The sequence below is a fragment of the Tupaia chinensis genome, unplaced genomic scaffold (assembly GCF_000334495.1).
Source record: "Tupaia chinensis unplaced genomic scaffold, TupChi_1.0 Scaffold000146_1, whole genome shotgun sequence".
Taxonomy (NCBI): Eukaryota; Metazoa; Chordata; class Mammalia; order Scandentia; family Tupaiidae; genus Tupaia; species Tupaia belangeri.
Window position 1 is genome coordinate 7,854,762 of NW_006159616.1, and position 11,863 is coordinate 7,866,624.

The 11,863-nt window shown below is 40.9% G+C and overlaps 1 protein-coding gene across 1 annotated transcript in view; it reads right to left on the bottom strand.

Annotated features, from left to right (window-relative positions):
* The window catches only part of SPEN (spen family transcriptional repressor), a gene marked incomplete at its 5' end in the record, with an annotated part of 95,329 nt that overhangs the window by 31,854 nt on the left and 51,612 nt on the right, over nucleotides 1–11,863 (bottom strand). The window contains 2 exon segments of the mRNA XM_014586557.2: nucleotides 3,430–3,630; nucleotides 4,930–5,090. Of these exon segments, the coding sequence (XP_014442043.1) occupies nucleotides 3,430–3,630; nucleotides 4,930–5,090 (362 nt within the window).

Genomic DNA, 11,863 nt, shown 5'->3' on the forward strand with positions numbered 1-11,863 from the left:
AAAAAAAAAAAAAAAAAGAGTTATGGCTTTGAAAAGCACAATACTGTATAGTAAAGCTTAATACATTTTTTTCATAAGTATCAAAAGATAACAGGATTGAAGCATGTTGCTAGAATTTCATTGGCCATGACGTGGACAGAAACAGAACAAGTACAAATACGAAGCAGACCTATAGTGTAGCCATTGGTTTGGTCTTTTATCATCTGCATATGAAGTATCTTTTAGAGAATGTGGGCAGGTGTATACAGTTTTCATGATTACAATCCTGTCCAATTTTAAAATAAGTGAAATTGAAAATCCAATGTTAGCTAACCAGGTCAAAAAGAAAATTACTTGCCCAACCATTATCTTCAGAGTCACATAGTTAAGGACTTTATGAATAAATCAAAGCAACATCAACTTCAATGATATCAGAAGGGAAAATATGACCCTAAAAAAGTTTCTTGTTTTACAAAGAACTCCTGGATTCTTCGGCCTCACTAAAAACTCAACTTCAGAGTGAATCCAACCATCCCACTTCTGATTCCAATTTGACAGCTCTAACAGTAGCTCAGTCTAACCTTACCAGCTCCACCAAAGAATATGTACTTAGAGTCAGGTGGACCCCAAACTACCCAGGCTCATAATACCCGTATCTACATTTTCAACAGATCTCACAGGAGTAGAATTCATTTTAAGATAAACTCAGTCTTCTTGAAATGACCTCACTAATATGAGGCAGGCATTTAGGAATATTACCCCTCACTCAAAAAAATAGTAATTCAGCTACATCCTAAGGTCTACACTCCAAAGGCCAAATCAGCAGAATAAAGTGTAATTTGCCACTATGAAAATCTGTAATGGCTTCATTTTCACCAAGTAACTTGGTCAATGTTCAAATTCAGAAATTCAGTTTGCCACAGGGAAAGCATGCGTTCCTCATACAGTCTGCTTACACATCTTCGGGGAAACCTCTCTATCCTGAAAGTTCATGACTTGAGGACTCAATTTTGGGTACAGGAATTATGAAGTACAATCACAGTCACCACCAGGGGTCTATCTAGGATCTGAATCTTTTTGAAAGGTTCTAACAGAAGCAATAAGCTCAATGCATTTCAATACATTTATGACTTAACTGTCTAATAGCATAATTCCAAACAGGTTTGCAAACTCAGATTCCACTACTTTCAAATTCCTCATAAAGCTCTATTTAATGCTGTCCCATTTGGAAAAAGTACCTTTAGTTTGAGACAACCATACTCAAAACCTTCAAGAGCAAGCGGTTAAACCCCAGCGACGGGCATACCTCATGTACGGTGGAGATGTGTTCTGGGTAATGTTAAGCAGTTTCACAGCTGTGCCCACACCACAGAGTGGTGCAGACCCTGTACACTTCAGCTATGTGGTACAGCCTATTCTCACCCTACCAGAACGCTGTCACACCCACAGCCTGCCATGCCATTACACAGCACATGGCTATGTTTCCTGGGTACTAAATATTTATGTAAAATGCTTTTATTACAGTAAAAAATCTCAAGCTAGCTCTACCGATGGGAGATCAGACAATCACCTATTGAATGCCTGTGGATTAGATCCTTATTACTTAAAAATTACAACTCATTCTCAAAATATTGGTAAAACCACATGACATTCTAAATATTACTCCTAGAGCCAGATGATGGCACAGGAGTATAACACAACTGGATCCACAAGGGAAGGTCCCAGGCTCATGGCCCGTGGCCTCCCTATAAATGCCAGGCACCCATGATCTCGTCTGGCTGAGGCTAGGGGTTAGTAGATCCTGCGAAGACCCCATTATGGGTGCCTGTCTCTCTTATATTGCTCATGGGAGGGAGAGAGGGAGAGAGGGAGAGAGGGAGATAAATAAATAAGTAAGTATCTCCAGCCTGTGGCCTGGGGGTTAAGGGAGCTGGATCCCATAAGGTCAACCACACAGTCGGCTTCAAAAACATCCCAAGTACATATGTGCGTACCTAAAATCCTAAAAGCGAGAAATGGATGAGAAGGGACTGTGGCATGACCAAGCCCCACAGGGTGCTTTCTCCTTCTTCCTTTGTCCCTCTGTCTCTCTCTGGAGAGTGCCCACACCCTCTGGTAAACTTTTTAAAAAATGTGTGTGTGCGCGTGTGTGTACATACATGTATACATGTATTTACACATACATATATTTTCCTCAAGCAGTTTTGACTTGCTCAAATGTATTAAATAGAAATGAGCTGCTCTTAACTCGGTATACTTTAGAGCATTACTTTAATTTAATAGAGGAAAGAACACGAAGGCATATCCTATAACTCCTTTGAATTCCTGTGTTATCATAAAATTAAGCACATTTTATTATTGATGCTAACAATTCCAAGCCTGTTTTAATATATGAATGACATTTATCAAAGAAGTCATATTTTTCTTGTCAAGTACAGCGAATAGTCTATGAATATTCATGTTTGCCCTAAAATTGGGCCAAGTTTACCCAATAAATCTACTCAAAATCTCAGTCTTAAAGTTCAGCTGTCTTAGCTTCAGAAGGCAACAGCAGAATTTTAATAGTCCTATTTATTTCTTTTCAAATTTACTCATGGGTAGCCTTAAAGCAGGGGGTTCCCCAACATGAGTGTACAAATTCTAAACCAGTAAGCAAGCTTAGGGTAGGTGCCAGGAGTGTGCGTTTTAAACAAGCACAGAGATGGCTCTGGCACCGGACAACACTGACCTGCTGTGCCGGAGACGCCCTGCATACAACAGGCCTTTCAGGCAGGTTCAAGATGATCACACGTGCCCCTGAAATTCTCAACAGACTGCATCTAAAGACAGCCCAGCTTCTCCATCGATATCTTTCCAGGATATTGCAAGCTACAGATCAAATCAGTGCTGGGTATAATGGAAATAAAACTTGTCAAACTAGTCCCTCAAACTGATATTAACAAGTACTACACTTTGCTTCTAACTCAGGATAATTCTATTGTCAGTCTCCTAGGAACTATCTCCTAGGAGAATATAAACTCAATCCTTTTGGTAAGGCTGAACTCAACCAGAGTCTAAAGGTCTGCCTTTCAGACTCAAAAGATCGGCATTTCTGGGCCAGCCAGGAGGCGTGACGGATTGATCATAGTTGAGGTGACTTCTCATTCTGCCTCTCTGTCTCTCTCCAGCAATCTCGTGCCTGGTAGCAAACTAAAAGAACCAAAAATCAAAACAAAAAGCCAGCATTTCTCCATTGTAAAAAAATTTTTACCTCCCTGACCAAAACAATATTTTTTATTAAGCTGTGAACCAGTATAACCATGCCATAAACCAAGGAACACTGGAGGTATGCCAACAAATTAAGCTAAAGTAGTGTCCACTGAGGCTGCTGCTGAGGCTGCTGCCTTCTCAGGAACTGGAATACAAACAGCTTAGCTAGCACGTAATAGAGACAGCCTCCTTGTCTCTTACCTGGCCCTATCCACGCTGTTACTTCGATCTGCATGCCAAAGAAAAGCTTTCCTTTTGATGCAGTCAATGCTTTTTCTTGGTCCTCTTGCTGCCGGAAAAATACCAGCCCATACCTCTCTTCTGAAGCTCCATGTATCTGCACTGAGGTCACCTTTCCAAATTTCTTAAATTCATGGAAAAGGCCATCTTTAAGGCTTGTATCTAAATCAGCAAACAAAAACAAGTTATTTCTTTTCCTGACTTAATTACAACTCAATAAGCAAATTATTCATATAAAATCTTTAACATAATTTTTGACCTATGCTTTGTTAGCATTAAAACAGTTTTTTTCAAATAAAGTAACTCTCAAAAGGGCCAGCCCTGTCACACAGTAGTTAGATACTGCGCAAGGGAAGCTGGATCCCACATGGCTGATGGGGGTTTAAATACTGGTCCTGTCAGCCTGAATAACGTGTAGGGTACATGTTCACATGCTCAGGATCCTGACAGGACACAGAAATGGAGAGAGCATTGTGGTACTACCACGCCCACTGGGGGGAAGTGCTTGTGTGAGAGTGTACACACTCACTTTCTCTCTCCCACGTAGACACAGCTTACAAAAAAATATAAGCTCTTGGGCGAGCAGGTGGCACAGCAGTTAAGACAGTTAGATCCCACATGGCCAACTGCATGGTTCAAATCTCATATTCAGTGTCTTGAAAAACATCCAGGCATGTGTGCCCCACACCAGTTAATGACAATGAAAAATATCGAGAGTAAAGAACTACAGAACAGCTTTTAACCAGCCTTTCCCATTATTCATGGCATTCCTCAACAAAAATATTAATATTTTGAAATGGGTTTCCTAACATAATTTTATGCCTGAAGTTACTTTATGTAACATAGAACACCAAACCAAAATAAAACTGAAAATAGTGAGCCAGTAGGTGGTACAGTGGTTAAGGTGCTGGACTCCCACATGGCCAACCACGGTTCAAGAAATCACCCTGGCGGTTTGCTTTCTCATTCCCCTCCACCCTGCCTTTCTCTCATTAAATAAATAAATATAAATTAAATAAATAATTCTTTTTAAAAAACTGAAAATACCACTTGTACTTCTAAAATTTTATGATACCAAATTTCCCAATACCCAAATAATTAATTCAGAAACATATTTATTCAAAAACAATCACGGTTTCTTTATATATCATCTATCAAATAATCTTTATATATGTATAAATGCCTATAATACATAAAGAATATGAATATGTGTACATGTATACAATATGTATAAAATATCATCTATATACAATCTATGTGTACACAAGGGTAACAAACCAAAAATTAAACTACACAAAGTTGTAATAATTATTTGCTTTTTAAATAAGATATTAAATGTTAATGAACTACAAAAGGAAAAACTACTTCATTACAAACTATAAAATCCAAGTTGCCCTGTCTATCTTCTGTATCATTCCTTAACAGTATTAGAGAGAAAAGTGTAGTCATACAAAATTTTACCTGTAGAGCGTACTGGAAGATTCTGAACCTTGATCCCAAAACTTTTACGGGGCTCATCTTTCTCCAGAGATGAAAGCAACTGGGAGGTGGGTGCTGGGACTGCCGCAGACTGAACTGATCGGGCTGGAGAGTCATCACTTGAACTACTGCTGGAATCGCTGCTGCAGAAGGGCCAGGGGAAAAAAAAAGAAAACAACATAAAAACATACAGATGTATTTATTTATATATATACAGTGTGTGTGAGAGAGAGAGAAAGACAAGCAGAAAATGAGCAGCATATAGAACATCCTATAATTAACAACTGGCAATAATTAACAGCTTTGAACTGTAGGACTGGGGTATCTGGAAGCCAGATATTCTTCACATCTACTTCATACTCTCCCTTCAGAAACAGACTACAGTAAACACTAGCCTGGGAATATAGAGCAAAAGTAACATTTTTTTACCACCACAGGCCACCTAAAGCAAGTGCTGCAATTCTATGAATCCTCTGAACAAGTTTCTTTTGTATGTTTTTTTTCAAATGAAATGAATAACAGTGACTAATGGGACCAGCAGTTGTGTAATGGCTATGTCGCTGGACTCCCATGTAGTCAACTGCAGTTCGAGTCCCGTTCCCGGTGGCTTAAACTCACGCCGGGCACATGTGCGTGTGTGCCCAAAATCCCAAGAGGAGAATGGAGGAGAAGGGATTGCGGCGTGGCCATCCCCCCTGGGGGTTATTTCTCACTTTCTGTCTGTCTCTGTCTTTCTGGTGAGTGCACACACCCTACAGCGAAAACCTCTCCCTCCAAAAATAATAAATTTTTAAAAAATGTGACTAAAATTTATTGTTAAATAGAATAGTGAATATGTGTGTTTTGGATTTAGAGGTCTAGATTAAAATCTTGGCTCGGATACACAGCCTATATCCTTGAACAAATCATTATCTTGATAAACCTCAGTTTCCACATCAGTAAAATGTAAATAATGAGTAACCACCAGGGTCAGGGGTGGGTATGGGGTGGAATGGGACTTCTCACTTTGTCTCTCTGTCTCTCCTGCAAGCACACGCACCCTATAGCAAAAACCTCAGAAAGAAACAGAAAAATACACCATGACTTTTCTGACAACCCAATATTTTTTATAAGTCCAAATTCTATCTTTTTAGCACAGAATTTCTTTAAATGTGGTTTGAGGACATGTGGGGTACCCCAGATTCTTTTAGGGGTCTAGAGGCCTTCTCTATTGCAACTACATAAGGGGGGATTTAGAAAAGTCCATGGAAGCCCAGCCTCAGTGGCACAAGAGGCAGGGTACTGAACTGCAACACAGGAAGGCACATGGCCAACTGCAGGATCAGATCCCAAATGGGCCTGAAAACATGCCTTTAGTGGAGGCCAAGACCGTGACAAATGGGGGCTCGGTTGGAGTAAGAGGGTGCCCCATTTCTCCCTCACCCTCTCCTTCTCCTGCATGCACTCTCTCTGCTGAATAAAATAAACTTTTAAAAAAGTTTGTGAAGAGGCCAGCAGGGTGCCAGCATGGTGGCTGAGGGGCTGGACTTTCCACAGAGCCGATTGTGGTTTGAGTTCCAGACCTGATGGCTTGCCTTCTCACTTTTCCTCCCTTTCTATGTCTCTCTGGTGAATTCATGTGGAAAAATAACAATAATAATAAATAATTCTTTAAAAACAAACCAAAAAATTTTCATGTTCATGAAAGGGGCCAAGAAGGTATGGTGGTTGAGGTGCTGGACTCCCACGTGGCCAGCTGTGGTTTGAGTCCTGAACCTGGTGGCTTGTTTTCTCACCCTCCTTACCTCTCTTGCTGTCTCTCTCTGGTCAAATTGAAGAAGAATAATGCAAAATTTTTTTAATTTAAAAATTAAATACAAAATTCTTTAAAAAAAAAAAAAAAGGTTTATGAAAAAAAGGAAATACAGTATGAATTTCTTAAGGCCAGCCAGTGGTATGGTGGGTAAGGCTTGATTCCCACATGACATACTGAGTGTTTCCAGTCCCAGACCTGATGGCTTGAAAAACACACCAGGTAGGTGTGCATGTATGCTCAAAATCCCAAAAGGATACTGGAGGGAAAGGGATTATGGTATGATTATCCCTACTAAAGGGTGATTTCTCACTTTCTCCCTCTCCCTGAAAAACACGCATGCTCTATAGCAAAACCTAAAAATACCCTTATAATGAATTATAGTATTAATTAGTCATGAGAATCTATTAAACCAGATGTTACCAAGATCTGCAAAAAGTTAAGTACTACCATTTTTTTAGTGTTTTTGTTTCAAAAAATATGTTAATAAATAAAATGTTAAATTAAAGCTTTAATTTCAACATAGTAAATGTCAACACACGGTAATTAAAAATTCAGTAATTCAAAAACATAAAAGGGTGGGAGCAAGCAGATGGCATGGTGGTTAAGGGGCTGAAGTCCCACAGAGCCAGCCACAGTTTAAGTCCTGAACCTGGTGGCATGAGATCACGTCAGGCGCATGTCCAAGGTCCTAAGAGGAGAATGGGGGAGAAAAGGATTGTGGGGTGGCAATCCCACCTGAGGGGTTGATTTCTCACTTTCTTGTGTCTCTCTTTGGTGAGCGTGAACATGCCCTATGGCAAAAACCTAAACATAAAACAAAAAGTAAAAGGGTCCTGGGAACCAGCAGTTAGTGTAATGGCTGTGTCGCTGGACTCCCACGTAGTCAACCGTGGTTCGCTTCCCGGACCCAGTGGCTTAAAACTCACGCCGGGCGCATGTGTGTGCGTGCCCAAGATTCCGAGAGGAGAATGGAGGAGAAGGGATTGCGGCGTGGCCATCCCCCCTGGGGAGTGATTTCTCGCTTTCTGTCTCTGTCTCTCTCTGTCTGCCTGGCGAGCGCACGCGCCCTATAGCGAAAATCTCTCCAAAAAAAAAAAAAAAGTAAAAGGGTCCTGGGCTTAGAAACTTCATAAAACAACAAAAAATACACTAGTTTAGTAGATAGTCTGAGGGACCAGCAGGTGGCAAATGGTTCTATCACTGGACTCCCACATGGCTGACAGAGGTTTGAGTCCAAGACCCAGCAGAATGAAACATACCAGGTGCGTGTGCATGAGTGCCCAAGATCTCCAGAGGAGAATGGAGGAGAAGGGGTTGCAGGGGCAACCATCCCCCCCCCGGGGAGGGGGGAGGTGTGTGGATGATTTCTTACTTTGTCTCTGTCTCGTGCATGCACCCTATAGCAAAAAATCTCTCTTCGATGCTCCCATTACCATTTTAAATTCTACTACTGTAAGCCTCTCTCTGTATTTTATTTATTTATTTTTAGTTCATAAAAGCAGTATGGAAATTCACAGCTGTGTAGCCTAATTAGGCACCTCATTTTGCTCTCTAAACTTCAATTTCCCTAGTAGGTTATCGGACCTCATGATCTTTAAAGGTTCCCACTAGCTCTAGAATTCTATGACCCTCTGTGCGCATGGCTGCAACCTTGTATCTCCGGTACCTCCCACATACCTAGAGGATAAAGTACATATTCCTGAATAAAGCAGAAAGGACCCTTTACAACGTGGCCCTGAGATAATGTTCCAGCCACTCCTTTCCTTCCAACTCTGCCCATGAGTGATCTATCCACATTAGAGGTCTGATACCAGTTACTAGACGTGGGTAATGCTTTTCTTATATGAGTCCTGGGTAAATTACTTTGTTTCCCAGCCTTAATTTTCTTGTGTATAAATGGTGATAAAACCAAGGCCAGCAGGTGGCACAGTGGTTAAGGCGCTGGACTCCCCATGGCTGATTGCAGTTTAAGTCCCAGACCTGGCAGCCTCCTCTGTCACTTTACCTCTGGTCAAATTAAAAAATAATAAGGAGCCTGCAGGTGGCATGGTGGTTGAGGTGTTGGACACTCACTCGGCCGACCATGGTTTGAGTCCTAGACTTGGTGGCTTGCTTTCTCACTTTCCCCCTCTCTGTCTCTCTCTGGTCGAATTAAATTAAATTTAATGAATTCTTTTAAAACATAAAATAAATGGTGATAAACCTACTTCTTGTGAGAAGCTGCTCTGAGGATTTAATCAGCTCATGATCATAAGTGCTTAGCACTGTGCCTGGCATACAGCAAGCCGGGGAGGATTCTGCCCACACTCACTCCCGCTAAAGGCACCTTCCTTTTCCTCCTCCTTGCCTTCAAGTACTAGCTTCAATGCCAACCTGCTTTGTACAATAACTCTTTCCTAACATCCCCCGATCCCACCCTATAAAATTAACTGTTTTTTTAGCACTGTGTTCCTAAGTCTCTCTCTTTTTTTTAGATAGATAGATAGATTTAACTAGAGAGACAGAGTGAGAAAGCAAGCTACTAGGTTCAGGGCTTGAACCAAGGTCGACCATGTGGGAGTCCAGCCTGTTCACCACCTGCCAGCCCTTCCTAAGTCTCTTTTACTAAAGCAATGTCTATTTTACATCCTTTTATTCTGCATTATAGAAACATTTACCACATTTACCAGTCTTCTTGGAAGTTCAATTACTGGATTCATCTTTCTAAGTAGAGTTTGGTATGGTGCTAGATATGCAGTAGCTATGCCTCAAAGAAATGGCTGATTTGCACTGTGCAAGTGATCGAGATTCATGGTTAGGAACACATATGAGTACTTAAAGTGAAGGTTGTTAAACTCATTATCTGAAGTGAACAAACATTTCTGATGAAATATTGCTTGGCTGCAAACTGGAAGATTTTTTTCTTAATATTTCATTAATTATTCAAGAAAAATAATTATTGTTCTAAGATTCTAGGAATTTAAATAACATTTTAATAACCTGACTGAAAAATCATAGATATTTATGAAAACAAAATACCTCATAGACCCTGTTATCTAGAACTTTGTAGAGAAAATTATTTCATTTTTTCTGAGATGGGGGCTGACAAGTGGCATGAAAGTTAAGGCATTGGACTCCCACATGGCTGACCATGGTTCAAGTCCTGAACCTGGCAGCTTGCCTTCTCACTTTCCCTTCTTTCTCTCTCTGTCTCTCTGGTGAGTGCACACGCCCTATGTCAAATTTTAAAATAATAATAGTAAGGGACCAGCAGTTAGCATAATGGCTATGTCGCTGGACTCACATGTAGTCAACTGCGGTTCGAGTCCCGGACCAGGTGGCTTAAACTCACGCCGGGCGCGTGTGCATGCGTGCCTAAGATCCTGAGAGGAGACTGGAGGAGAAGGGATTGCGGCGTGGCCATCCCCCCTGGGGGGTGATTTCTCGCTTTCTGTCTCTCTGTCTCTCTCTGTCTGTCTGGCGAGCGCATGCACCCTATAGCAAAAACCTCTCAAAAAAAAAAAAAGTAATAAAATTAAATAAATAATCCTCAACAAAATTTTTCCTGGGATGAAAGTAGAAACACATCAAGATACACAAATAGGGTCAACAGATGGCATGGAGGTTAAGGCACTGGTCCCACATGGATAATTCTGCAGTTCAAGTTCTGGACCTAGTGACTTAAAAAATAATTGTGCTGGGAACCAGCAGGTGGCGTGGTGGTTAAAGTCCTGGACACTCCCACATGACCAACCAGGGTTTGACTCCTGGACCTGATGGCTTACTTTCTCACTTTCCCTGTGTGTGTGTGTGTGTGTGTGTGTCTGTCTGTCTGAAATGAAAATAAATGAATAAATAAAATTAAATAATTATTTTTAAAAAAATTTGTGCTGGATCTGTGTACACGCCCCAAATCCCAACAGCCGACTAGAAAAAGGATTGCAGTGTAGCCATCCCCTCAGGAGGTGATTTCTCACTTATTTACTTACTTTCCCTCCCTCTCTCTCCAGCAAGGACACACATCTATAGCAGAAAAAAATGTTTTAGGGGTCAGACAATGGCACAGTGGTGACAAAGCTAAACTGACATGGGAAGGTCATGGGTTCACATCCTGGGGTCTCCTGTACACGCTGGGCATGAGTGCTCAGACCCCTGATCATGGATGACTGAGGTTGGGGTGGATAGTGGCATGGGGACCCCACTGGGGTGCCTCTCTTTTTCTGTCTCTCATGGAAGAGATACATCAACTTTAAAAGGGGAAAAAATGTTTTAAATATCTAATAAAAACTGGAGTCTTTGAATGGTCTGTTTTAATCATAAATTTTACAGTAGGGAGTTTTTTATGATCAGTGGCTATCAATAGGGATGGGGGGATTTTCCTCCTCTACCCCAGAGCACATCTTTGGTTGTCATCATGGGCATGGCATCTAATAGGCAGAGGTCACAGATGCTGTTAAGCATCCTAAAGTGCACAGTACAGTACCCATAACAAACAAGTCTCTAGTCGCAAATGTGAATAGTGACAAAGGTGAGTTAACTCTAGCCTACATTATTTCTTTGACTGCTTTGTAATTTCAGGCTGCAACCTAAACACAGATTCTTAAAGTGACCATTCTTCCTATTGCTAATGCAAATTTCACACCAAAAAAGTCTTAACTTCCAAACCTAAAGAAAAAAAAAAAAAAAAAAGGAGAAAAAAGTGTCAACTTGTAAATATTAGACAACTCAAAGAGAAACTGGGCTCCAAAATAATTTGGTGTTACTTGATTTTGGAAAACGTGGTTAAAAATTAAAAAAAAGAATAGTGTAAATAGTTTTAAACAATCTGTACTTCACCATGTAAATACCAAAGTATTTTTATAGACAAAGCTGTTTTGTAATTTCTAAGTAAATAATGAATGAAATATACAGCATTGCTACCTATACTCTAGCATGGTTCACATCAATAAATATTATTCTAGGGACCAGCAGTTAGCATAATGGCTATGTCGCTGGACTCCCACATAGTCGACCGCGGTTTGCGTCCCGGACCCGGTGGGCTAAAACCCACCCTGGGCGCATGTGCGTGCGTGCCCAAGATCCCAGGAGGAGAATGGAGGAGAAGGGATTGCGGCGTGGCCATCCCCTATGGGGGGTGATTTC